The sequence below is a fragment of the Rissa tridactyla genome, chromosome 8, assembly GCF_028500815.1.
Source record: "Rissa tridactyla isolate bRisTri1 chromosome 8, bRisTri1.patW.cur.20221130, whole genome shotgun sequence".
Taxonomy (NCBI): Eukaryota; Metazoa; Chordata; class Aves; order Charadriiformes; family Laridae; genus Rissa; species Rissa tridactyla.
The window spans coordinates 10,624,278-10,651,596 of record NC_071473.1 but is presented as its reverse complement, the minus strand read 5'-3'; the positions used below and the strand labels follow the sequence as shown (position 1 = coordinate 10,651,596).

Sequence of the window (27,319 nt, the reverse complement as noted above, 5' to 3'; positions counted from 1 at the left end):
GTGTGAGTAACTGCTGATCGGCAGAGGTGAGGAGATCTGAGTCTGCTTTGAGGTACCTGACTTCTTACTCTCATCTCTTCTCAGCACCACTGTGTAGCCTCAGTTATTTGTTTCCTCCCCACATTTTACTGCCGCTACAATGTGCCCTGAATACACACCTCATCCATGCCTAACTCCTCCTAGCTGGAATCCCATGTCTCCTTTGCTTTTCACAGTACCCTCCTTGCCTCAGCCTTTTGAGGTGTTTCCCTTGGGCAAGGTGAGAACAGTGATGTGCCTCTTTGCCCCTTCCCACCAGTCTCAAGAGTTTGTGGACAGACTCAAGATTACACGTCCCTTGTAATCCATTCTCTTCTGTCCCTTACCACCACTTCAGCTGGATTGCCTCAGTGTGCTTTTTCCCCTTCAGGTCGACTCTTGAATCAGGATCTCTCTCCTCAAGTGGTCATAATTATTTTTTTCCCCTCTCATTTTCATAATGTGCTTTCTGCAATGTACCTGCATTTATTCCTATTTTTGAACCAGTGCTTAGATTGGGGCATCCAGTGAGATACAGTTTGCATAAAAGGTCCTACGTAAAATAATGCTGAAATAATGCTCAGTTACAGGGCAAACTTGTAGAGCTCAGCTGCCTTCCCTGGTTTAACTTAGGCAGTGAGCTGACCTGCCTGCCATGAGCGAGTCAGTAATGAACCCATGGTATGCGTCTTTGCCTTTATAGGAAGGTGCTGTGCTTACCCTGCCATGCTGAGTTTTCTCTCCCTTGGTTAATCTTCCTTTGGTGGCTGCAGCAGTGGTACAGTCTTGACTTACAGGAATGGTCTCCCTTTCCATAGCAGAAGATTTGACTGAACTGTCACTTCATAAAGAAAACAGAAATCCTTTCAACTTTAGCCAAGGCAATAAGTGTTTTAAAGCTGGACCTCCTTATCCATCCACCCCTATATTCGTGCCTATTTTGAGGGCTGCAGTTTTCAGCGTCTTCCAGAGTGACCCCAGCCACTGTCCATATTATCACAGGGATGGGGCTTTGTCAAGCTATTAACAAACAGGGGCTTTAGGCATTCACTAGCTGTGGTTGGTTTGAAGTGAGCCAGACCTTACAGCCCCATGGGAAGTGAACAGCAAGCAAATTATCAACATGCCCTGTACATGAACTCTAGAACGAATTCTGGCTCCTTGTGAAATATGGAGAAAATGTTAGTCAACCTCCACATTCAAGGGCCGTTTCTCACCTATTCTTGATTTTTGTTTGTTTATTATTAATTTACAGATCAATCCCAAACTGTATCATACACAGTAAGAGCCTCTATGTAGGCTTTTATGGGCTTTTGGAGCAAGTTCTTCAGTGTCTGAGACAGCTTTAAGCTTACCTAGAGAACTTCTCCTGTGACGGACCATTTCTAGAGGTGATGATGAATCTGGTGTCTCCTACAGCTGTGAAATAAATGCATTCTTTTTCTAAATGCTTTAGAATCCCTTTTTGTTCTGTATAGCCTTTGAGAGACTGATAATACGGAGGAAACTCATTAGAAAGAATTGTTTCTAAGGGTAGACATAGCAAGGTAAGGCTTGAAGAACAGGCATACATAGTGGGTAATTCTGTTTACTGCATGACTGTTGTCTACTAAGATGTTTGCTCAAGAACCAGTTTTGAGGTGATGAGACAGCTAATTTGACAGGCATATTTTTCCCCACACAAAGCAACAGCTTACTGCAGTAGGGTCTCGGCTTTAAATGTCCATAATAAAACAAATACAAGACTGGCTTTTCCAGTTTTATTCTCTTTTCTCTCCTCCCAACTGTGAAGAGCAGCAGACCCCCTCCCCCTCCCAAGTTCTTTAATGTTAAGTATAATATTAAGTAAACAATTGACTGATAGACCTAGGAAGAATGATTCTAACTCATTTGGGTTACCTGGAAAACCAGTGCCTGCCTTCTCTTCTGCAGTAATGTGTGAATGAAGAAATTCTGCAAAGGCTCCATTTCTCTCTAGAAGTGCTTGGTAGGAACCGATTTCTGAGATCGTTCCATCCACCAGAAAAACAATGTTGTCTACTTGAGGCAAAATGTTGATTGTGTGAGTCACCAGCACACGAGTCTGCTTGAATAAAGAGGGAACGGTTACAATTGTTCTGGTGTTTCCCTGTTTGCTCAAACCGTTGCAGTCAGCTGTCTTCTGAAGAAAGATATGTACTCAGGGTGAGCTATGATTTTTACTAACTTGGAGGTATTTTTGTTTTTTATTCCTGTCACTTCTGACTGTCTCTTTGATGAAGTTTATCTTTGCAGCACAGCTTTGTGCCCGTTTTTAAAGTTCAGAACTTGGGAGTGGAGGGGTGATCAACTACAAACTTTCTGTAGAAATAAGGCTGGAACTAGGCATGTGGTTTGCACGAGGATAACTTTTCAGTCTTCCTCCCTAAGTGAGATTCTCTGCAGGACTTCTATGTACTGTGTGGACTGCAGAGGTTACCCATTCTGCTTCCACTGTTGTTAACAGTAGTACACGTGCTGCCACTAGCGAAAAAGAATTTGGGAGTCTTTGATAAAGTGAGTAACCCACCTTACTGGAAATGTTTCAGGGGCCCTGATGATGAGATATATTTTGCATTCTTTTACGGTTCAGGAATTATAACACACCTTGTCCTTCAGTAAGCCTTTGGGTCCAAGAACATGTTCAAAAATGTGCTGTCCAACATGGGCATCAACAGACGAGAGGGGATCATCTAGTAGGTAAATTGAAGCCTTCTGGTACACAGCACGAGCAAGGTTCACTCTTTGCTTCTGCCCTCCAGATATATTTATTCCCTGTAAAAATGCATTGACACTGTTTATTCCAAAGCTACAGCATATTTTTCTAACTGTTGGCTCCATTTTACACTGAGGTTTTATGAGTTCTTTATTTTTAAATCAGAGTATCTCTCTCTCTCCTCTCCCTCCCTCCCTCCCTCCCTCCCTCCAAATAGGGCTCCTGAGTTGCAGAGGCAGATTCTCTTGGCAAGTCCACTCTCCTGCAAAAGAGGACCCAAGAATGACCTGGATTTGTTGATCTTTGTCTTGAGCAACTCTCATATCTCTGGTTAGGTTAACTGTCAGGAGTTGAGCTTCAGACCCTGTTAAATCATGGCCCGACTTTTCAGAAATTACTGAGCACCTGCCCGCTGCAAGTTTAGTCCTTTTGTAGGTGTTTTAAGCAGGACACCCAAAGTTGTAGCCACTCATGGAAAAGTTAACCAAAATACAAACCTAAGCCAGTACCTTCTCTCCAATTTCACTCTTCCGCCCTGCAGGGAAGCACTCTAAATCAGGTTGTAGTGCACAAGCATCTATCACTCTATTGAACCATGTTTCATCCATCTCTTTCCCAAACAGAATATTATCTTCCACCGAAGCATTTTGTATCCAAGCTTGCTGGGGGACATAAGCTGCAGTGCCCTATAAAAATGGAAGTAGAAGAATGTTACAATCGGTTTCATAAGCTCAACTTGACACTGTGGGAACTCGTCTTTGAAGAAAAACTCTCACAATTAGCTTTACAGAAATCTGGAACGATCATCACCATTAACAGGTCTCAGGGGACTTTGCAAAGTATGAGTCTGCAGTCTCATTTTCTCACACAGGAGGAAGGAAATAGGGGTGCAAGTATGTGTCATGATTTACCAGAATGCCACTTCAGCTCACTGTCACAGTGGAAAATGTAACTGGATCTTTGAAGTCCTGTTCCAGTTCCCATTCCCAAGGGCCAGGCTCAGCTGAGAGGTCTTAAGCACTTTCAGATAATTAAATGCAGGCTGCTACATAAAGCCTTTGATAAAATTCAGCAGTAAATGGATTTTCATCAAGTACCTGATGCCTCAGTTCATACCTTACTGTTCCTGAAGACAGCCTAATTAGAAGCAAACACTCAGGGGGAAATTTACCTTCACGGTCACGCAGCCATCTGTCTTCTCCAGCTCACCGAGTAACGCTGACAGCAAGGAGGACTTTCCAGCACCCACCTGGCCAACTACAGCAAGCAAGGAGCCTTGGGGTACAGTAAGATCTATACTAGAGAAAAAAGATAATCTCTTATCACCTTTTAGATACACTTTCTGAAAAGAAAACGACCACAATTCTTGCCATTGTTTTGTAGCAATAAAAACATACCACCTAAACCCCCTAATTTCATATTTGTGGCCTCGGTTGCACAGGGTTACTCTTCCTGTCATGCTGACTTTTTGCAGCAGAACAAGAGTCATCCCTTCAAAGACAACTCCAACCAGAAAGTCTTCATCCACATCTCCATCTGAGTTTCAAACCCAGATCCAAGACTCAGGTCCCCGCTCTGGAGATAGGCTAGCCCAAAGCACTGAGTATAAAACGTTCCCAAACATCAGAACTTTTCAACACTGTTTCTTCTTTAAAGTCGCAACGCCTTTTTGAAATAAGCATGTAGTGATGTCTTATATATTATCTGCATACCATCAACTCTACTTTTTTGACTTAAATTACTGTAATTTCATATTTGGACAAGAAAATTGTGTAAAGAAAGTAGTCTCCGTGTATTAAGGCAACATCCAGATACAGATACATCCCTGTTTATACGCTCCCAGGCATAAAAGCAAGATTACATTTCGTCTGACTTGATAATTTTCAGAATTCAATGTTAAATATGAAGCAAACTCAGAAGCCTGTAGATATTCCATGCTGGTTTCACTTAGGCCCTGAGGAATTACTTCATTCGGCATCCACCCTGACCTACAGAATTGAGATGACTTAAGGGTAAGTCTGTACCTTCTAAGACAAGAAGTTTCTTTGCTCCAGCAAAAAGTCCCGTTTCTTATGATGATACTTGCCTGTACTAAAATATGAGGAGAAATAGAACACTTGTGAATTCAAAGGTAGGTGCAGAAACATCCCTGTGTATGTGACTTTATGTGTCAGTATGTATTTATATTACATAAAATGAGCCTTAAGTATAGAAAGAAGGGGTTAATTACCAGATTAGATTTCATTTTTAGAAATAAATAGGCCTGAGAGAGAAAGTGACAGTGAGGAGCAAACACTTAGGGTGCCTGCCAGTGTCAAGAGAGGAAAGAGTGGAAGCTGAACAATGGAAGCTATTCCTCTTATAAGACAACAATGCTAACACAAAAGCTCACCACAGTCAGAAGTGTTTCTGCTTAAGCTCTCAGGATTTAGTTCTTCCAGATTCAGAAAAGCTGCTAAGCGGTTTAAAGACACTTTGGCCTGAAATGAAGAAGCACACAAAAGAATAATTTAGAATAGAAAGGGAGCTAAAACTCAAAGTGAAGACTCAACTTGAAGACCCACTTAGACTGTTGACTAGGTGCTATGTGGCAGATGCTGTCAGCTTAGATAAACAATGCTCTTCCTTACGTTAACTGCCTTTGTTTCCACTTAGCTTAATAAAACCCCATATTCTTCCCTGTGTTTTCTCTTCTGTTCACACATTGAAATGGGTGCTTTTTTTCTCTAGTTCATCCTACAATCTTTCCAATGATTGCATCCGGAGGTGAAGAGTTGTGGCAGTCTTTTTAGGGTGCGAGAAGAAAAGTGCAATTTCCCAATTTGTTACTGGACAAGGACTTGCTTTTCTCTCTGGCCTGGACTAACAGGGTTTCCATTGATCTCCCATGGAGATTTTGCCCCATCTATTCGTATTTCTATGGTTAAAAACAGAACTGGAAGCACCTCTGAGATCTAATGGTCCTTGTGATTGGCCCCAAAAGACTTAAGAATTGTTCTTGGTGACTGTTTTGTCAATATATAGAGAGCCTTTCTGAAAAACAAAACTACGAAGTACCTTTAGCTGCAAGTCCTTGCACTTCACTGTTTCACAATAGCAATTAAATAGCTAGCCCTGACGTTCAAAGCCCTAAGAAATCCCTATGTTTACCTGTTAATGGTGATATGTAAAAAAACTACTTATGGTTAAAGAAAAAGGAACATAGCCTGCAATTAACCTGGACAGCAGCATTTATGGAGAATGGCAGGAAGGAATGCGCAGTGTTGAGAATATTGATCAGTGTTAAAGATACAAAGGCCTTCTGAGCATCCAGCACGTGTGTGTTATCCACCAGGGTGTAGACAGCAAACATGACAAATGCAATCTGAAAGGGAGCAAAGGAAAAGCAAACGATTTGCTTCAGACACGGAAGAGAACGGTTCAAGGGTGACAGGCCCCTTGCTAAAGACCCTGGAACCCATTTAGTTAAACCCAGGCTATCACCCACATACAGGGTACCATCCTGCAAATATCACAGGCAAAGGTCTTGCATATTGGTGACAAAACCAAAGTTGATCGTTTGACGCTTGTTCTGTTTTAAGGAAGTTTTGTTGCTGCAGCCACAGCAAGGTGAAAACACAGCTGTTTCCCATTGAAAACACACATGGCTGAGCTGCAAGTGCAAAAGTGGCTTGTGCAGCTACTAACTGTGCCATGAACTCTGTCTAGCTGGAGGTCTCCAGGTGGTTCTTGCAAAACAGGCTCAGTCTGCCTGGAGCATATTGCCACACCAGACGACTTCTCCCCGGAACTGTTAGGATGGTGTAAATGTCTGTGTGGCTGATTTCACTGTGGCTTAGAAACTCCTGTGAGACCATGAACTCCTCCAGGCAGACTTTATCTTTAGCTGTCCCGCAGGAAAAATCTGTCCAGACAGCAGTCCAAAGAGAAACGGAAGTAATAGCATGTTTTATGTAGGAAGGCGAACCACTCACCAGGAAAGTCGATGAATGGAAAGAAGCTAGAGATGCTGAGAAGAGAATCTGAGATCTTTTTAGGGCCTGAAGTTCTTGCTTCCGGATACCAAGCACTTTCTCCATGAACGTTTTCTCCCAGCCATACAGTTTGATTACTTTAATGTCACTGAGAATGGTATTGGTGAGTTTGGCCCGCTCATCTTTATGCTTCATCTGGGTCTCCTGTAATAAATGTTTAAGTTTTATCATTTAATAGGTTGAACATTTAACGGTGCAATTATTCTGAAAAAACACCTTATTCCTGTCTATGAATTCTGAATAAATTTCCCTGCAGTTGAGCTGCGTATACTGTTCTCCTTATGAATATTCAAGGCTGGGAAATATTTTGCTTTTCATCTTCAGAGCTTTATTTTTACTGGCAATACATAAAAAACACAGCAACGGTAGGCAAACAAGGCAAAAGACTGAACACGCGAGAGCTTACCCTAAACTTCAAGAAGCTTGGCAGGCTTCGAATCCTCCTATGTTCCTTCAGACAGTCATGGTCAGCACGAATAATAAATATTAAGGTATCACTTGATGTCAAATGTTAGTGTTATGCTTCAGTACAATACTACTTCTTTTTTCTTCCCCCCCCCCCCCCAACATGTCTACTGTAATCATCAGTCTCCTTGGGTTCCATATGATCCTTTTCTAGAAGAGCATGGCAGCCTTTAACTTAGATTTAAAAGTAGTATCCTAGCATAATTCAAGTCAGTAAACCACTTCATTTTTATGAAGCAAAACGTACCTGAAACTGACTCCTCTTCTTAGTGATCATGAAATTCAGAGGCAAAAGAAAAAAGAATACAGCAATTGAAGCCAAGGCAGATGGCCCAAGAAGCTGCCAGGAGCGAAAAGGAAAGAGGAAGATTACTAGAAATGACTGTTTTCCATTCCCCCTTGCTCACCTTCCCTCTTATTTGAACTTATGACTGACATCCCTAATGGCTAAGGCTTTAATCTTGCCTTTGCCTTTCCTGGGAATTGTGTTCCCTAAGCACTGTGGATTGTTAACTCTCCAGGCAGGGGAACTCCTGTCATCATACTCTGCTGAATTTATTTGCTTCCCTAAGAAGGAACTACATTAGTGCTGAAAGTGATCCAGAAGCACACTGAGAATTCATTTCATTTCTGTTGCTGCCCATCTGCTCTTGGATGCGTTAAGGAGGACATCTTGTGGCTGGCATAAGTAAGTGACCCGAAACAAAACCAGGTTTTGTTTAAAAAACAAACCCAAACCCTCAACAAACTGAATAACTCAGCTTGTCAAGCTACATCAACTCGTGAGATGAAATGGCAGCACTCTACTGTGCAACATACTCTGGAGACAGCTCTTGGATACCAGGGTTCACAATGAGTATCAAAATAGAGAGCTTGTTTCTCATGTTTTAGTTACATCTCTCTACAGATGGCTTACGTTGGCTAGAGAAGTGAGTGCTGGTATACGCAGAGAGATAAAAGTATTCTTTACACAAATGGTCTATGAATACTAGTAAATAAAGTGTTAATTACATTCCAACAACATGCAGCCACATTCAGTTTGTCAACATCGCTAGAAAAGTGATGATGATTTTTCAACCGTCCATACATCGCTACTGATTTTTCAAGGTCATAGTGTCCTGCCAGGCACAAGGCACAGTCCATTCTGGTTAGCAAAAGGTCTCAAAGGCCTCTGGAAAGCTCCTGGGAATCACCTGTCTCTATAGTGCTCATACTTCCATTTGGTGTGCTGACAAAAACAGGGACTAAGAAATAGGGCTTTATCTTGCTGCGAGAATACCGTACATTGAATTAGAAGGAAAAAAAGGATCTTTCAGATTATCATCCTTTATTTCTAATTCAGGTTTTGCTCTCTCCTTGCTAAAGTTCTTTATACCTATGAAATTCAACAGACTTTATCATACAACTTCACTTCAAACTGTTTCACTGATATTGTGGTAATCAGGCTTCAGGATGAAGCGCGTCAAGTTGCTGTTTCCGACTGTTCTCTTTTATGTTCTGTAACTGTGCTGAGGAGCTTGAACTCTCAGCCTGCACTGGGCCACCACGTTTTGGTTTAAAAGAGATGTGACAGAGGAAAATCTGAGGCAGAAGTTTCAGTCAGCTCAGAATAACCATACTCTCAGTCTTTCCTACAAGAGTCTGAATGCCGAATACACAGGTAAGAAATGAAGGATCAGGTAAGGAATTCATACAAATAGTATCTTCTAAAAAGAAAAGTGAATCCACAATGCTACAGAGCTAAGAAAAATATGGCAATTTCATGTTATTCAGACCAGCAAAGCTCTAAGCAGAATTTTGAAAACTCCTTTTTCCTTTGATACCTAGAATAGAAAGGGATTGATAAGTACTGTTATCGTATTTTACCTGCCACAAGAAGATAAAGCAGATGATAATCCGAATAGGAGCAAGCCAGGTCCCATTGAAATAGATAATCAGATCCATTAGCTTTTGGACATCAACAGACACCAGATTAACAATTTCACCCACTGTTGCTGCTTTCCTTGATGCGTTTGACATAACTAGGATCTAGACAGGGTAGAGAAGAAAGGAAAGGTGTCATCAAACAACAGCTTTCGTCCAAAAATCAAACAACTTTCTTTTCCTTAGAAAGAAGGAAAGAAAAAAAAAAGATGGAAAAAAATGTCAAATCCTAGGTACTGAAAACATGCCTTGGGATATGTGACCTCACTTTAAGATGGAGAATTTACTCCTTTCCACAACCATAATCTACAGCATAAGAAAGTTTATGTTGCTTTTTCCTCGTTCCTTTTCTTGTCTTTTCCTTCAGAGGTAAGAGCTGAAAAACAAATAGTAGAATACCTCCCACGTACTCTTCAGAGATGAATATAGCACAGAATTGCATCCTAAAAGTAGTTTCTAATAACATCTCCCCTGATATTGTTACAACCAAATATCATAACTGCTAATGTAGGGGTAGAGAAAAATAAGGCTGAATAGGAAGCTACAGGCTCACCTTCCTGTACACAAGCCCTGTAACTGCAGTTTTCAGTCTCAACCCCAGAACAAGACACATGTACATATACCGTTGTTCAAACAGAGTCTGGAGACAAGCCAAAAGGAACATAGCGAAGGCATAGAAATAGCCATGCCAGCTAGGTGCTTCTTCATCTTCAATGAACTCCAGGAAAAGGCTGCAAGACAAGAGCAAAATGTTGATGAATCCATGTAGAACTGATGAAATATCTGACATGCAAAAATGCAGAAATACCAGGGATTTTTTCTGTATTCTCTCTGGCTAATGTTTATCGGTAAAATAGCAGAAGAACTGGAAAAACTCCTAAGTATCCTATGTCTTATAATATCCAGATTTTTGACATTTGGCCACTCTTGGTTTTGAAGCAACCTGTGATCTCAGCATCTTCTCAGGGGAGACCTCATTTTCAGTGTTAAGGATGGCTCCTGAATTTTATGAATCTGTCATAAATATGCAAATTGGGACCCATAATCTAAGGAAGTCATTGACATTTCCAGAACTTCTCATAATCTTAATAACTAAGATGTGATTTTTGCTCTTGAAAATACACTGTAACGGAGGTTTGTGTTGTACCAACACAATCCACAAAGCATTATGTCAAATGACTAAATAAGCGATTTAAGATGTGTAGGATGCACAGCTGTGCTTTATAATTAGTCAGGCAACACGGAGCGTTAAGAATATAGCAAGCGGTTGACAGCCTGTGCAAATGATGTGATATGTAGAACCATGATATAACTCACTCCTGTTCTAGTAAAGTAAAAAAGCTTAGTAAAAGTGAAAAGTAAAAAGGCTTAATGCAGCCTGTCCTTTCCGCTGTTGGAACACAGCAGCGGAGAAAGCGTGCACAGCTTTAGACAGTGTTTTGGGTTTTTCTTCCCCACTGAGTTGACTATGGGCTTAGCACAAATGATAATAGAGCTCTTCTCAATCAGCAATAGGAGATTTCAAAAGTGTTTGTGTGTCCACATCTGTGGGTGCTGGCTACACATCTCTCTGTGAGGGGCACAGGGCAATCTCGTACATGTGACAGAAATACATTATAAATATGCACATACCTCAGTAACTTTGGGACGGAGAACAAGAATACATCACAGATAACTAAGCAGGCAGTGCTGAGAAGGAAATAGGTTCCAAACATGCTCCAAAATGCTTTCAGTAAGGGCCCGCTCTGACTGTACTCTGATTGCAGTAGAACCTCTGTCTCTTCAGATTCTGCTATGCCAGTTTCACTCTTCTGACCCTTCTTAAATGTAGCAGACTCCATTTTTCTAAAGAAAGAAACAATGAGAAAGCTAGCCATAACTGGAGAAAGCTTGGGGATCTGGTGCTTTCAAAAAATTATTAAATATCTCACACTGGGTCTCATGTCCAGTATAAAGGCTCATCAAAAAACTCTCTCAAAAAATTTTACAGTTCTGTGCTTCCAGGAATGGAAGGATGTTCTCCAGCAGATTTCAACACTTAAAATCAGATTTTGTACAAAGGAACTCACTTACTGAGGGTTCACATGCTGAAGAATAAAGACCCCCAAGTTTTCATAGCAGAGCATTACTTGGATCAGTTTATTTATGCTATCCTTTTCTTCTTGTTGTTTAATGGACAAATAATTCAGTGGGATTGAATCTTTCAACCATTTTCTTGTCCAGATAGGAAGCACTAGCAGAGCTTATGTTCAGAGCCTGAATATGTGCTGAACCAGTCTGTCTAGCACTCCATGGGGAACGGAGGGGATTAAAGCCTGTTCTGAGATGGCACACCAGCACCTGTGAGCATATTTGTTTATATCATCTAGAGGCAAGAGAGAAACTGCCCAGCTGAGTCCATGACACGCTCTCTAGATGAAGTACTCACTGCTGGGTTCTGCTACGACACTTCTTCCACTCTCTTTCAGCACAGGCAACAATTTCTTCAGCAGAGTCCTCTTTCCTCACTGGCCACAAGTCATCCACCCCCAGGGACTGCTGACAGCCTTTCCAGACAAGCCTGGAGAACACAGAGACTGCTGTAAGGTAAGCACAGAAGAATTTGTTGTGCCTATAACATTTTCAGAACAGATGGGCTTCAAGTCAGTGCGCCAGAGAGCACACAGGGACTTACTTACATAAAACACTACTCAGGACTATCCTTTCCCAGAACAAATATGAACATTTAGGAACAGCAGTTTTGCTTCAAATCCCCGTGCTATATTCTGCCAACATAATGAGGATTTGCAGGTAAGCCCTAATTTCTAGTCCATACTGACAGTTGGGTCTTGGGCAGTGGGGGACAAAGTTCAGTTTAACTTATTCTGTGGCCCAGTGAAACACAGATGAGGCCTTATCATAGCGGACGTTAGGCCCAAGGTATGTAATCATCTACTTCTGAGTGCTACGCAGCAGGCTGGGCCAATGTCCTCACTCACCCTTGCCCATCACTTGTTACAGGAAGGTCTGGCATGCAGACAGGGCTGTGGTTGGTGTGCAGTGATCTTTTGAGATTGCTGAGGTCTATTTCAAGATTGGGAGGGCACTGGAAGGGTAGTTGGAAGGGGGAAGAGAATTATCTAGAATGACAATTTGTGTTTTGAACTATTTTGAGAAAAGTAAGTTAAATTTTTATAATTTGATCTTGTAAGAATACCTCAAGTCCACAGAGAAAGAATTTAAATCCTCACTGCATAAGCTAACTCGGGAGCTGAGATGTTTCCTACTGGCTGTCGTCTACACCCTCTCTTATGCTGCTGGTTTTTTCTGATATTCTAGCAAAAACACGTCTTTTTCTGTGTTTTCTTACCCAGAGAACCACCAGTATGTGATTTTGGAAAGAAAAGAACTGCTGGCTTCTGGACACTGACTCTGAGGGAAGGAAAAACATGGATGATATTTATATATAGAAAAGGGCATGTGTAAGATGAATATAATCCCCTTCTGTGCTTCCCCAGGAAAAGCAATCAAAAAGTTACACCCCCCCCCCTTCATTGACCCTGACAGTGTAAACGTATCATGGAGGATCAATGGGATCGACAGACTTTGGAGAATTAGACTTTGAGTAATGTCTCAGATGGAGGAACAAAGAGTATCATTCTTCATACCCAAAGACATTAATTTTCTGAAGCACAGAGCTCTGCCATACTCATACCTCAAAGAGAGCACTGCTGCACAGGAGAGCACAGGGAAGCAGTATGAGCCCTATCTACTGGTTTCAATGAAAATGGAAGAGGTTTTTAGTTTTTCAAACATAGAGAGACAGAGTACTGTTATCCCAAATTCTGCCAGTATCCTTTTAAAACCGTCAGCCTTTATACAGAGTGATGCATCTTATATCTCCCACATTATCATGTTCCTGTGTATCCCCAAAAATTTAAATTCCTGTTTGAGCAATAAAGCAATGCATTATGAAAAGCTATGTTATACTTACAGCACTGCTGACAGCTTTAGAGAAGAAGGGAGGGTGATCAACTAAACAGAATAACACAAGTTCTCCTAGCACTAGGCTAGCATAAAGGTAAGTTGTAACATGGCGGAAATGGTCTTCCAGGAAGCCCTAGGAAACAGAATACTGTTGAGACTGAGGTAAAAACCTTCGTGTGAAATCAGCAGAGAAAGGTGGCTTCTCATGTTCTACCAGTCATAAGCTCTGAGTTTTTGTTCAAAGCATCAGGTACATTTATTTAAACTGTAGTTAGAGCTGCTTAAATAACTAACTCCTGAAATTGGAATACCAATGCTAAATAATGGACACATTTGTTATTTATAGTGACAGTTTTATGGTGAGGCTTCACAGCAGTCTAGTCGAGTCAGATGTTCACATTGCATCATTACTCAGGGAACTTAGGGTGCTCCGAGGGATAGAACCTCCTTGCCCAGCTGGTGAGATGAGTTGTTGATACCATAAAGCAGCTGCCAGGTTTTATGATAAACGGTGGTCTAAGTGTGCTTCTTAGAGCACCCATGAAGGGTGCTCTAATTCATTTTGTGAATGAGAAAAACCAAGAAAAAAGTCTGAGTATTTCTGGAACTGTATTTTGGTAGTAAGAGGCGGCAAAGTGTTATTTCTACAAGAGGCGTGGTGCCGGAGTACCATTCAACACAGCAGGAACAAGCAAGTTCCCAAATGTCTTTTGTTTAGTGGCTGCATGTTTTTCCCCTATTACTTAAACACACAGGTAACGTAAACTTTTGTTTATTCCTTACTGTGATGGAAAGGTACAACTGTTTGCCTGAGCAAAATGGCCACTGACAATGTCTCAGATGTGCAAACCCAGCCAACACTCCTCCACAAATAAACATTCACCCCAAACAATAAAAAGGTGTAATATATGTTCGGTTTGCTTTTATTCATATATGAAACCTGCCCAGCTCTCAGAAAACCACTCTCTGGCTATATTGAAAGGGGTAACGTGGATGGAGTCATCATTTTTCTCAGCACGTATCTTGAGATGAATTTGGTTCTCTACCTCACAATCAATGAGGCAAAAAGAGCTCTGTTGTTTAGACTTCATACCCCTGCATGTTAAAGATACGTGATTTCACTTACTTTTTTCAGGGCATGTTGGACTTTGGAACTAAACACCACAACTGCAGCCACGAATGAGAGCAGCCAGTAAACCAACAAGATGCCTGAAGACTGGATGCCCGTCGTTCTTTCTGCATGGGTAAGGAACATGGCAAGGATCTGCAAGGAAGCACAAAGTTGTCCAAATAAATAGCCGGTAATGGAATGCTGAACATTATTATCAATTTAATGGATAGAATAGGGAAAAATCAGTTAGTTTATTGCCCAAACATTTCAAGATGTTCAGAGCTGCAGTATTGTTCCTAAAAGGCTAAAACTGAAAAGCATTATGTGTGATTTTTACACTCAAGAATGTCTCTCCAGAAAGGGCAAGTAATAAAACTACAAGTGGCCCAACAGGCTGGGAGGATCTAGGCTATGAAGACACAATGACGGAACCGGAGGACAGGCATTTAGGTTGAACAGAAATCCCATTTCAATCTAATCCATGCTAAATCGCATACCATGGTTATGAGAAACTAGATCTTGTCTTGTTCTTGTGAGACCTCTTTCTAAACACTCCCGCTATCTCAGCTCTTGTGAGGTGTACTCTGCCCGCAGGGATCTGTACTGTAGCTGTAGGCCCAGAGGTCTGCCCCAACTCCAAACCCCTGCTGTGTCACATGGCAGAAACTCACAAAGGACGTCTCCAGCCTTCTACTCCCCTTGAGCACTACTTGTGCTCAGAGATACTGAGCAACGTGGGAAATACAGTATCAGCCCCAGGAGGGCTAAGCTGGGCCACACGCAGACTAAACAAAAGGAAGAATTACCATTGTGATTCCCACCACAGCAGGGCTAATGAAGAATGCTGGAGCCTGTGGGATTCCTTGGCTTGTCTCCCACAGTGTGAAGAAGACATTCGAAAAACATAGTATTACCAAGATGAATCCAAGGACCTGGGTCAGAGACAGCAAACACACATTGGAATGAGCAGAAATGATGATGGGACAATCTACCAAACTGAATCCTCCATGCAGCTCGGCTGGCAAGGCTTGAGAGGTGGAAGAGCAGGTTTGGGATAAAGAATGTTACAGGAGGTAGCGGGGAACCAAATGGAAGTACAGGGGAAAAGATCTTATAACAGTTTTTCCTAAAAATTTACTTGATTTATACTGACCTAACTTTACCTGAGTGAGTAAATGTCAAAGCAGAGATGGAGCATCAAAAAAGAGTTAATGATTTAGAAAAATTATGTTCTGCATGAAAGTTGTGATAATGTTAGGATCAAACCGCATCCTCCACGCTTACCATTTTGGTTTTGAAGATCGGCGACATCCTGATATAGCCTTTGTTTTTGTGTCGAAGATACAAGTAGTAGAAAGGAAAACAGATCCAAAGATAGATACAAGGGATCCAAGCAATGACTGTACTCTCAAAACACTGGGTAAATCTTGGGGTGTTTGTATACCATGTCTGATTCCAGTCCTGTCACAGAATCAACACAGACTTGAAACAGTAAAGCAGAATTTCACCAGCTAATGCAAGTTGCTAGTGCTGCAAATGAGATCTACTATAACATTAGAGGATTTTGACTTAGGGTTTCAAATGTAAAAAGACCTTTGCCAACAGAGGGGCTGCTGGAGAATAGCAAGGTGTCACAGGGGAGGGAGGACACAGCAGTAGCATTTTGGAGGGAATGGAAGTAGAAAGAGAGGGGGAAAAAAGTTGGAAAAGGGAAAGATGCCAAAGGAAGGACATCATGTATCAGAACTCGAGAGAAAAAAAAAAAGAGGAAATTTAAGTTATTGAATATAGAATAAGAAAAAGTAATTTGGGAATGAAAAAGATTATTGGCATTTGGGAACCATCAGAATAGTCAGTAGGGAAAGACCAGTGAAATGGAGATTAGGAGGAAAGAAGCGTCCTAGTGCATAAACCACATCACAACTGCATTTCCTCAGCTGTATTTATAATACATTTGTAGTTTTTTTGAATGAACAGTTGCATCTCATCTGTTAATATAATACTAATAAAAATACAGCAAACTAGATGAACAGGCGAAGGTATTTTTTCTTCAGCAGCTAGGGGAGGTTGTTTGAATTCTTTATGTGGAGGAACGCAACGCTAGGGGAATCACCCGATGAAAAGAGAAAGCAGATAACGGCTCAGAAGTTATTGTTGGAGTTTATCAACCTTGAGGATGGAAATCCATGTGAGACTGGCCTGATCGACTCAGTAGAGCCCTTTTAAAGGTATTTCTGTAGTGGGTCTGTCAGCAGATACTTTCTGAAGACAATGAAGGCACCCGTTTCAATACCCTTCCAGCCGTGCAGCCGGACTGCACGCTCCCACGCAGCCCTCAGCAAATTCACTGGAACTGGATGAAGTTCTCTATTTGGGTGAAAACTTCTCCCGGGGGGGGCAAAGTCCATGACGCCAGCAGCCCCTGATGGGAGCACCCTTCACCGCCTACAGCCTGTCACCCGCTTTACTCCAACCCCGCGCTGCCACCCGTCCCCGGGCGGAGGGTCCGGGGGTGTGGAGCGGACCCCGGGCCCCGCGGGAGGACCCCTGGCACCCCGCGGCCGCGCCGGGGCTGGCCGCCGCCCGCTCCCTTCGCTCGGTGCGGACTGGCCTCTGAGGGGGCGGCCCGGTGCCGCGGCCCTCGCTCGCCCACTCACTCACCCAGAGCCCGGCGGAGCCCTCCCGGGAGCCGCACAGCGCACCGCCCGCCGTCATGATTCCCGCCGAGGGGGCGGGCGGGGCGTCGCGGTTCGGCCCGGTGGGGGCGGCCCGCCTGCGGCCCCGGACTCTGCGCTCGGTGTCCCGGGGAGCGCCTCAGTGCCGGCGGGACGGGCCTTTCCTCACGGGGCAGCGGCCGAGAGCCCCGTTTGCCGCCGGGCGTGTGGGGGGAGCCTCGGAGCGCCGCGTCCCGTCCCGGCTGGGGGCGGCGGGAGGTGCCGCGGGCAAAGTCCGGCCGGGAGCTCCTCGGGGGCGCGGCCGGGTTGGTGCAGCCCGGCGGCGGCAGCGGGATGGGGTGGGGGCCGGGGGCTCCGGCGCAGATCCCTCGCCTCAGCGGGCAGGCGGGTGGCCTCGCCGGGGGGCGGAGGCGCGTTGCCTCACATGGGAGCGGCACAAAGGAGCTCGGGACGACGCCCGGGGACGGCTCCGCAGCGCGCCGTGAAGAGTTGGCGGCGGAGGCGGGACAGCCCGCGGCGGGGAGCGGGCTCACAGCCCGCCGGGACGCCAGGGGGCAGCACCCGCCGGCCCGGCCCGGCTCTTCCGGCGGCGCTGAGTCAGGGAAGCGGCGGCGGTGGCGGCGGGATGCGGGCCTGGGCGCTGGCGTTGGTCTGCGCGCTGGGCTGCGGCCTGGCGCGGGGCTCCGAGGACATCGTCGTGGGCTGCGGCGGCTTCGTCAAGTCGGACGTGGAGATCAACTACTCCCTGATCGAGGTGGGCGCCTCCGCCCCGCCTCTCCCGTCCCCTCAGCCGGCCCGGGCCGGGCTGTGAGGGCTCGGCCTGCGGCGTGACTTCAGCCCGTTTGTCCCGGCCGCTGCTTGAGTTGACTGTGGTTGCGGCACGGTTTCGGTTGCAGTGGGGCCCTTCTTTAGTCGTTTTCTTCCGAGCCCGGGGCTGAACTCGTTGCTGGCTTTGCCCGGCAGATCGTAGTCTCCTTGCAATAAACCTTTTCCCTGCTACCCCCTGGGGACACCCGGGTGCTACTGTGTAAAAGCACTTGTTTAGAGAATGCCTGGTTACAGCTTTGCTCACGTTTTTTAAAGATATCTTTTTGTCTTTTTTGTTTGTTTCTTTTAGATTAAGTTATATACAAAACATGGTACTCTGAAATACCAGACAGATTGTGCTCCAAACAATGGGTATTTCATGATTCCCCTCTACGATAAGGTAAGAAACTGAAGTACCAAGATAGCAGTGCTGTCTCCTCTGAGCTGGAGGCAGGAGCTGCCTCCACGTTCAGATCTGCTGGCAGATTAAACGTCAGAACAACACCCACCCATGAAATGTTTGAATCAGGGCATAATTTAGCGTGTTTGGGATCAAACTTTTAGCTTTTTTTTTTGTACTAATTATTTTATTTCTCAGTGCTAAGTATTATGAGAAAAGCCAGGTAACTTCAGCTGTGGTGTTGTGTTTGTGCTGTTTATCTGAATGACTGCAGCATTAGGAGCCTGAGATACTGCCAACAACCATCCGCTAGCAGCTGTTCAAATGCTGCACAAACAGTACAGGTTCCTACAGAGTACAGATAAAGCTTTCAGTTATCTACTTGTAGAAATGAAAATAAATCTGTGTGAGAATGTATTTTGATATGACTGAATTGAAAATAACTTGAATGACTAATTGCAGGTATTAAAAGTGTCTTAAGAAAATAATGATACAGAAAGCTCAGAATGCATCAGAAGTTTGATGTCTAGATTGGAAAGATGTTTACATTCAAATTAAATACAGGGTGCCCTCAGATGCTCTAAGTGTTTTGCTCTTTTAAAGAGCTGGTGAGCTTCGGGATCAGAATGGTAGAATCATAGAATGGTTTGGGTTGCAAGGGACCTTTAAAGATCATCTTTCCCAAATCCTTCCCTTCCTAATCTAAGAATGTAAGATGCTTTATAATCTTGATAATTTCATTCTTAGGTCTTTGAACCTTTCCATGGATGAACTTCAGAACATATGTGGCAGAACGTATGTGGTGCTCACTGATTTAAAGAGGATCTCTGTGTAGATTAATACCCTTTTGGTGCAAAGCTTTTAATAGGATTGAAATTTTGTTATGCCGTGTTTGGGCAGAATGGTTGAGTAGGACCTCCTGGTGGAAATACTAAAGGCTGGTTTAGAGCACATCTGTTGGGGCAGGTAGAGATAGATTTGAACACTTTCTAACACTAAGCTGCTTGAACACGAGCCAGGTTTGGTCTGGAAGCAGTATAAACATGATGATACTTAATTTTTGCTCCTAGCTGGCTGGATGTGAGCCCAGCATCCCAGCCTGTCTGGGTAGATATTGCTGCTGCTTTGAACAGAGTATCTTGGGTAGGAGGAAAGGAGAATGGGCCACTTGAATCTTGTGTTTCTCTCTGCAGTATGCTGCTTGTGTTGTGATTTTTTTTTTTTTCATCCTTTAGCTAAATTGAATTTAGATCAGTGAAGACAGTTGTTGCTTTTTTATTTTTAGGGGGATTTCATTCTTAAAATTGAGCCTCCCCTAGGGTGGAGTTTTGGTAAGTGCTCGTATGTCTTCTTACAATAGGACAATGTATCTGCAATGTGTGACTTAGATATATCTAACTTGCAGTTGGCAGGAAAAATCAAGCACTTTTCAAAAGAGATAAGCCCTACTGTATGGTTTTAATAACTAAAATGTACTTATTGTACCAGAGGAAAATAAAGCTGTACGGTAGACACTGACAAAGTAACACATGAACTGATTTGAAGGAATGTGGGGTTTTGACAGAAATGGCTGCAATGGGAGGGGGAAAGAGGATTTTCAACATCAGGATTTGTGTACATTTTAACATTGCTGAGGCAAGACTTCCAGAGCAACACTTTTATGCTTGAGTTAATGCATTTCTGTGAGAGTTCTGTAAAGCTAAAGTAAAATTGCTTCATGATTGCTCTCTCATTAACTACCATGCTTTTTCATTGTTCTTCTCCTTCAGAACCAACCAGTGTAGACATCCATGTGGATGGCATTAATGACATTTGCACAAAGGGAGGTGATATTAATTTTGTGTTCACAGGGTTTTCTGTGAATGGAAAGGTTAGACTCCTTTATTTATTCCATCTTATGCTAATTCTGCCTTCTTGAAAACATTCTACTTCAGCTCTGCAAGTTATTTTTATCCATTTATACTCTGGTTTCTCTTCATTTTGACAGGTTCTCAGCAAAGGTCAGACATTAGGTCCTGCTGGAGTCCAGGTTGTACTGAGAAATGCTGGCAGTGACATAAACATACAAGCAACTATTACACAACCTGGAGGAAAGTGAGTGTGGGTGGTGCATACTGTTCATTTACACAAGATTCTTTCAGTTCTGTCATATCGACTGGGATTATAATAGTGCTGAAATATTTTTTCTGTCATGTGTATAGAGTCTGAATTGTTTTTCTGTAAAAAACCCTGTCTGTTTCTGAAGAGACATAACCCTTTTCTTGCCTTACAGGTTTGCGTTCTTTAAAGTGCTTCCTGGCGAATATGAAATCTTTGCATCTCATCCGACCTGGATGTTGAAAGAGGTTAGAGCCTACAAAAGTTCTGGTTTACCTGTTTAGTGAGGGTGGATGTGCGAGACCTTGTCTTGATCAACTTGTGGGAGGAAGGGTTTTTGTGAGTGGGCAAGGTTAATGGAGTTTTCATAAATTTAATTTAGGTAGTCAAGAAACTACCTCATGCAGGCTCAGGTTGGAGATAGTGGAGGCAGCCAGGGAATGACTGGCAAACGAGCTCTTGCTTTTGGTCATCTAATCCTATACATTTTGCAGGAGCTTGAGTATTATAGCAGATATTGTAATTGTTCCCTCTCAGATTGCTTGCTTTCTGAGAAGCTCTGAGATCCTGACCAATTCCTAAATCAGTGAAACAGGAAAAGTACTGTTTTGCAAAGCGTCCTTGTGTTTTGAATAGCCTGTGGACCCTCCTTGAGTACTGCTGCTCCTGCTTCCGTTTCTGTTGTTGAATATACAGCTTCTGATTGTTATTTAGGTGCTGTAAATGAGATCTAATGCCACCTTTTGATGAAAATGTGTTTCTGTATTTCAGTCAAACACAGTGGTACGGGTGACAAGTTCTAATGCTTATGCTGCTAGCCCTCTGATTGTTGCCGGCTACAATGTTTCTGGGTCAGTAAGGAGTGATGGAGAACCAATGAAAGGGGTTATGTTTCTCCTTTTCTCTTCTTCGGTCACTAAAGAGGTAACGGTATATCAGTACCTTTTCAATATGAGTATGGATGTAAATAAGAAGCAGCTAAATAGCTTCTAGATTCATAATGCCCTGTTACTCATCTCTGTCGTTCATTGAGCTTGGCTTATAGAAAACATAAACTGTACAACCCTTCAAGCTGTATTTTTTTGTTTGTTGAGTTGGGGTTTTTTTCAACAAGGCGCTTGTAATACAACATTTGTGTACGTGCTGAGTTTTCACATGACCTCCATGGAATTACTCAGATCTGTAACACAATAGCTATCTGTTTAAGTGTTGGCAAAATTGAGGCTTAAGTTCTGCATATTTTTCAGACACAATAAATTAGAAAATTATTTTAATTTCGGCTTTTTTGAACTCTTCATTATTGTTCTCAAACAACCAGATTCCTCAACAGTCAGGCTGTTCAGGGACATAGAAGAGTAATACCTGAACTGAAGCAAGCAAAAAGTGCAAAATTTAATATGGTTCACAGCATTATTGATCTATATATTCCATGTGGGCCAGTAGGGTTAAGGGCTACAATTTTAAGTCAATATTTTTCCAATTACACCTTCTCATGTGTTAAATGTTGGTTAGTAAACGTGTTCCCTCATGAGGATGACACTCCTCCGTGGTGAAAGACCAGCTTCTGGCACAAGACACAAGATGTTGCCAGACAAATCCTGAAACTCACTGTACAGTAGCTTTAATTTGTCTTCTGCATTAAATCTTAATTGGTCATTGACCTCTTGATGTGAAGATAAAGTTCAATAGCTTCTATTGCCACCTTAAAAGTGTGTTATGAAATGAGTGTGAAACATTTGGTCACATACGGTGATTTGTTATGTAGAGTAGAGCTCTGTTCTGTAATGTTAACCTTGTCCACAGAACTGAAGTCGGTTAAGACATGCAGTGCAGTTCTGGGGTACTGGAGGATGTTGGATTTTCCATTTTTTTGTCCTTGTTCCCATAAAGTTGATTTTTTTTTTTTCTTTTCCTCTTTTACTTATACATGAATTGTAAGCCATGCTACCAAACTTTGCCTTTAAAATGGTTTTGTACTTCCCATCCTACGTTTACAGTATAGTATTTTGAACCCTCCTACATCCCCCTGAAATTATTTTCTCTGTTCTCCCATGGGGAAAAAAGTTGCATTGTGTTTATTGCCACAGGATGTTGTGGGCTGCAGTATTTCTCCTGTGGATGGATTCCAGTCAAGGGATGAGTCTCTGTCTTATTTGTGCAATGTTGTATCAAAAGAAGATGGATCTTTCAGCTTTCTTTCCCTGCCAAGTGGGAAATACACTGTGGTAAGTAGCTAGAAAGTTCATTGCTTGTTTATCTGTTGGGTTGTTAACTTTCATTTTCTAAACTAGATCATGTGTAACTTTGTAGCTCTTAAAACAGAAATAGTTGAAATATTTTGAATTGGATGAAATAATTGGAATAGGAACCTCCAACCTAAAGCATATGAGAGTCAAGTAAGATGCTGTGATAGGGCTCTGTGGTGGGATTCCTGAGGAAGGACTTATTTGCAAATCAGGCTCTGAATTACCTGAATACATTGGCCAGCCACAGAACCACACCTAGAGGCTGCTGGGAGACTGAAAGTTTCAGTTCAGTACAGCGACTTCATGTGCTTTAAGTTCTCTGTTTTCTTTTTTGCCTGTTCTTTTTGTTATGTTTGGGTAGTGCGGGAGCATGCTTGTCTGTGCGCTGCCTAGAATGATTGTTCTGCATTCTCAGTCTGCATCATCTAGAAGTGGGATTCAAACTTCTCTCATTCCTTTAACTTTTCTAGGGATCATATTGTCTCCTATCTGTAACCTTTTGCACATCCAAGTAACTTTGCTATATTCTCAGTAGAGGGTTACTTTTCTGTCTCTTTGGATAATCTCATGGTTTCCATCAAACAGTCTTGAAACATTGCCTTTATTGTTATCTCCATCCCTCTGAGTTACTTTTTCCAGGAAATTTGCAGACCATTCGACCCTTCATAGAGGTGTCTGATGGTGATAAGGACATGGAAAATGGTAAAGGAAAACAATTCTGTCGTCATAGCTTCTTAGGAGTCAAAACGATTTGTTTTCTTTCAGATACCATTCTACAGGGGAGAGAGAATTACCTTTGATGTTGCTCCATCTAGATTGGACTTCCTTGTAGAGCATGATAGTTTACAAATTGAGGTAAGGCATTCAGAGAAAATAATCTTTTTGTGCCATTCATTCCTGTAAAGGTATTACTGATTTTATCAGAAAGCCAGGTGTATTATGGAAAAAATTCTTTGTAAGAATTCTGAAGACATTTGTTACATATAACCTTTTGCACAGCAGGTAGAAGACAGTATCTGGCATTGTACTGTATTTCTACATTTTAGTTCCTTTTACTAGGAAGAAACAAAATAGGGAAAAGCTGTCTGCCACGTTCACTTTCATGTGCATGTTGCAAACAGCAATAATCTTTCAAGCTGCTTAAATTTATTCATTGAGTTTGTCAAATCTCTGGAGAAGAGCCTGTAAGTTTGTATGGTTTGCAGAGTGCCTTCTGTAATGGCATTTTGATCTGTGACTTGGGCCTGCTGAACTGTACTGATGCAGATAAATTGAGAATCTGTTCCTATACTTAGGGGAGCAGTATGCCTGGAGATAGATATGTACTTCCGTTGTGATTATCCTGGTAGTATTTTTTCCTAAAGCTGGAAATAAATTTCCTCTATATGCGTGTATGTGGGGAAAACAGGTGGTGTTGATTGCTGTAGGTGTGTGTTTGCTTTTAGTGAGTAAAGGTCAATGTTAACTTTTTTCCTGTTTCAGCCTGTTTTCCATGTGATGGGTTTCTCTGTCACAGGCAGGGTATTGAATGGTCCTGAAGGAGAAGGAGTTGCTGATGCCATTGTGACTCTGAACAATCAGATTAAAGGTATGCAGTGGCCTTGGTCTTTGTTGCTGCAGGGAAGCCTGTTTTAACCTTAAGTACGGGACTAGTGTATGAGATGGAATTAAGCCTTCAGGATAACACACTACTTCTGTTGCAATTTATTTGAAATATTAAACTGGTTTTCATGTGGTTGATGAAATTTGCGTTTTCTGCCTTAGATGAGAGTATTAGGTGTTCATTTGTCTTGCTGCAGAAAATGTCTTCTGTTTTCTTTCAACCATATGCCAAATTGTGCTTTGAAATATAGAAATGAAGCTTGGTCTAGTAAGAGTGCATAATACTGTTCTTTGTTGTGCAGTGTAAATTATCTTTTGACACGTAAGGGTAGACAGTTGAGGCAAGCTCTGTTTTTTAACTCATGTCTTTATTTGTTACAGTAAGAACAAAAGCCGATGGCTCTTTCCGCCTTGAGAACATAACAACAGGTACATACACAATTCATGCCAGGAAAGAGCATCTCTTCTTTGATACTATTACAGTGAAGATTGCACCAAATACACCTCAGCTAGCAAACATCATTGCAACAGGGTAAGTACTGGTGTCATGATGAAAATGTAATTTGATATGTGGACAAAGTCTTGAAAATGGGTGTTCCTTTCCCGTGTCATGACCAGACTTGCGTACTGTTGTCAGGAGCTGCTCGAGGAATTCAAGGTAAATAGGACAACATGAGTGCAGGGTAATGTTTTGTCAACAGTATTTTGCTCAATACTAGTTAAGGCTTAGAGCACCCTCTTAATAACCTCTCCCTTGCAAATAAAGACGCAAGGACAGGGGTATATTGAGCAATTACAGCACTGTATGTGAACTAAGAAAGGAACAGAGAGGCTTTCTGCTGATGATGCTGCACTTCAGATATCCTCCTTCTGTGGAAGAGTAGAGTTGTGTAACTGTCTAGTCCAATGTTGTACCAAACATCCACATTTTATTACTCATCACTCTCGAGGTCATGGTTGTCTTATATATACATATATATATATGTTGTCTTTTTCTTGTTTGTGATTCTTTTGATTTGGGCATAAGCCTGTATAATGGTGACAGGATGATTTTGGGAGTGTAAGGCAGTGGTGAGAGGTAAGTGTGAGCTGAGAAAGACAAAAGGGGCATGGTTCTCTGCCCAGGAGCTTCTCCTGGAGGAGAAAATAGGGTCAACCTTCCGGAGAAGTGAAAACTAGGACTTTACTGAGGCAAATGCCAGCTAGCTCATGCAGAATTAGTTAGCTAATTAGAAAAAAACCCTGCAACCCTGCGTGCTCTTAAATGACCAGTTACAGTTTTTTTCAGTCACTAAATATGGTGTACGGTTGAAGGTGAAAAGTAAAACTTAACAGTTTCTAATTTGTCATCTTGTTTTGTGTTTTCACAAATGTAGGTGTGCTAGGGTTGTGTTCCAATGAATCATCTGTGTCACATTTGAGGTCTTTGACAAAAAACATTTCCAACCATACAAAACCTGAGCGATGGCAATCCTAAGTCAATTGCCTGCCTAGCCAAAAAAAAAAAAAAAAAAAAAAAAAAAAGAAAAAAGGCTTGAAGTGATTGGGTTGGTGTTGGAAGAGTGAAGCGAGTTCCTTGCAAGTGAAAATGTAACATAACATAACATCATGGTGATTTCATTGTAAAAGAAAAGATCCCATTAATTGTACATGAGTTTTCACTAGGTCCACTGTGTTTGCTTATAGTATCTCCTTGATATGAACTCTTTGAGGAGAAATCCATTCCAATTCATGTGTTAGTACCTCAACATAGTGAGGTTTACTTTTTAAGGAAGTTTTAAGTATTTTTTATGAGTTTTGTCAAATCAAGATATTTATTCTGACTGGCTTTTATTTAACAGATTTAGCGTGTGTGGCCGGATCTCAGTAACTCGTTTCCCTGACACAGTCAAACAGATTAGTAAATACAAGGTAACCATGACGCCTCAAGACAAGGACAAAGCATCACTGGTTGCAACAGAAACTGACCCTCATGGAACATTTTGTTTTAAGGCAAAATCGGGTACATACAATGTTCAGGTAAGAATGAACCTTCATTTCCTCATTGTAGGACTTGAGGTTTTATAAGATTTTAGACATTTAATTTCTAAAGTTTGAGAAGTTGAATTTGGGTTTTCCTGGTCGTTTTCTCTTGTTTGCACTATTTTAAACAATGCCAGTTATTTCTTTTTTTTTTTTTTTAGCAAGATTCCCATTCCCATGCTCGTTGTCCTTTACACTTGTTCAAAGGAGATCAGGCCATTGGGGTTGAAAGTTCTTATTTCTCTTAGTTGTGATGTCCCTTAGATCACTTCGTATCATATATATTATATTATCCTGTGAGGGAGACATGTAATGTGTACCTTTCTCGGGTGCCTAAATGGTTCCTGAGATTACAGGTCACAGCAGAACCTGCAGCACAGCCACCGTGAATTTTGCATTGTGGGAGATAGTGCAGGCTGGGAGATAAGGAAGCGCATGGTTATAAGGCCTCTAACTGTCCTCGTATATAATAAAATAGCCTAATGTAGGAGCAGAATCCTGAAGTGAAATTCACTCAGACTTTTAAAACTGAGCTGTTTGGAGGAATTTTAGCCCAGTTTTATTGCGGTTCTTTGGAGGATTTTTAATATATAACTTTGAAAAGCATATTTGGGAGGCTGGTTTTGCTTTACCTGGAGTTTATAGTAGATTTCCATTTTCTACTTTTTGATAAGTGAGTGATAACTCAGCAGAGTGGGTGTATTTGGACGAGTATCTAAAAGCTGGTGATGTCTCGATGTCATATATTCTACAGGTGATTATTCCAGAGGCTGAGACCAGAGCAGGATTGGCTTTGAAACCCAAAATGTTCCCTGTAACTGTTACAGACAGACCAGTAATGGATGTGACCTTCTCTCAGTTTTTGGCGTCTGTCTCGGGGAAGATATCTTGTTTAGGTAAGCCGATTTTGAAAGTGAAGTGGAAATGGGAACAGAGAACTTTAGCACTGCATGTGTGAATGAGTACTGTTTAGATCAAGACACTTGCTGTGCTTAGCCCCATGAGCAGATAAGTAAATTAACTTCCAGCACATAGGTAAAGTGGCACTTTTTCTGGGAGACTTTACAGCCTAATAAGGAACCTTAACAAAATTTGGAATGAAGTTATGCACCTATTTTTAATACTTACTAGGAATAAGCAAGTATTCCTTCCTCAGGAAGGAATTCTGACCTGTTTGCGTTCCTCAGAAGATGGGTAAGTTCTGGAAGGAAATGCTTGT

At 42.1% G+C, this 27,319-nt stretch overlaps 2 protein-coding genes across 7 annotated transcripts in view; one reads left to right on the top strand and one right to left on the bottom strand.

Moving 5' to 3' along the window:
• ABCC6 (ATP binding cassette subfamily C member 6) overlaps positions 1-17,328 on the bottom strand; it is a 28,039-nt gene extending 10,711 nt beyond the window's left edge. For 2 of the 5 annotated variants that reach the window (XR_008467917.1, XM_054210700.1), the window contains exons 1-21: positions 16,913-17,328; positions 15,536-15,712; positions 15,058-15,183; positions 14,267-14,404; positions 13,148-13,273; positions 12,524-12,585; positions 11,603-11,734; positions 10,807-11,019; positions 9,728-9,905; positions 9,118-9,279; positions 7,499-7,591; positions 6,727-6,930; positions 5,970-6,116; positions 5,145-5,232; positions 4,777-4,843; positions 3,924-4,050; positions 3,262-3,438; positions 2,644-2,811; positions 1,918-2,101; positions 1,374-1,437; positions 739-859 (exon numbers count right to left, since the gene is read on the bottom strand). Coding sequence is in view for 4 of the 5 variants with exons in the window: in XM_054210700.1 (XP_054066675.1) it covers positions 739-859; positions 1,374-1,437; positions 1,918-2,101; positions 2,644-2,811; positions 3,262-3,438; positions 3,924-4,050; positions 4,777-4,843; positions 5,145-5,232; positions 5,970-6,116; positions 6,727-6,930; positions 7,499-7,591; positions 9,118-9,279; positions 9,728-9,905; positions 10,807-11,019; positions 11,603-11,734; positions 12,524-12,585; positions 13,148-13,273; positions 14,267-14,404; positions 15,058-15,183; positions 15,536-15,712; positions 16,913-16,966 (2,808 nt within the window). In the remaining variant the exon portion in view is untranslated. The remainder of the gene's footprint in view (positions 1-738; positions 860-1,373; positions 1,438-1,917; positions 2,102-2,643; positions 2,812-3,261; positions 3,439-3,923; positions 4,051-4,776; positions 4,844-5,144; positions 5,233-5,969; positions 6,117-6,726; positions 6,931-7,498; positions 7,592-9,117; positions 9,280-9,727; positions 9,906-10,806; positions 11,020-11,602; positions 11,735-12,523; positions 12,586-13,147; positions 13,274-14,266; positions 14,405-15,057; positions 15,184-15,535; positions 15,713-16,912) is intronic. The other 3 variants (XM_054210697.1, XM_054210699.1, XM_054210698.1) reach the window with 3 other exon arrangements.
• A 7-nt stretch (positions 17,329-17,335) lies between these two features.
• Positions 17,336-27,319, top strand: part of LOC128913343 (BOS complex subunit NOMO1) — a 29,448-nt gene continuing 19,464 nt past the window's right edge. Inside the window, exons 1-13 of one of the 2 annotated variants that reach the window (XM_054210701.1) lie at positions 17,336-17,680; positions 18,044-18,133; positions 19,419-19,464; positions 19,903-20,003; positions 20,121-20,227; positions 20,406-20,478; positions 21,002-21,154; positions 22,318-22,455; positions 23,242-23,331; positions 23,959-24,064; positions 24,460-24,610; positions 25,920-26,097; positions 26,855-26,996. In XM_054210701.1, the coding sequence (XP_054066676.1) occupies positions 17,351-17,680; positions 18,044-18,133; positions 19,419-19,464; positions 19,903-20,003; positions 20,121-20,227; positions 20,406-20,478; positions 21,002-21,154; positions 22,318-22,455; positions 23,242-23,331; positions 23,959-24,064; positions 24,460-24,610; positions 25,920-26,097; positions 26,855-26,996 (1,705 nt within the window). In that variant the 5' untranslated portion in view covers positions 17,336-17,350. Of the gene's footprint in view, positions 17,681-18,043; positions 18,134-19,418; positions 19,465-19,902; positions 20,004-20,120; positions 20,228-20,405; positions 20,479-21,001; positions 21,155-22,317; positions 22,456-23,241; positions 23,332-23,958; positions 24,065-24,459; positions 24,611-25,919; positions 26,098-26,854; positions 26,997-27,319 lie in introns of those variants that run through there. The other variant, XM_054210702.1, reaches the window with a different exon arrangement.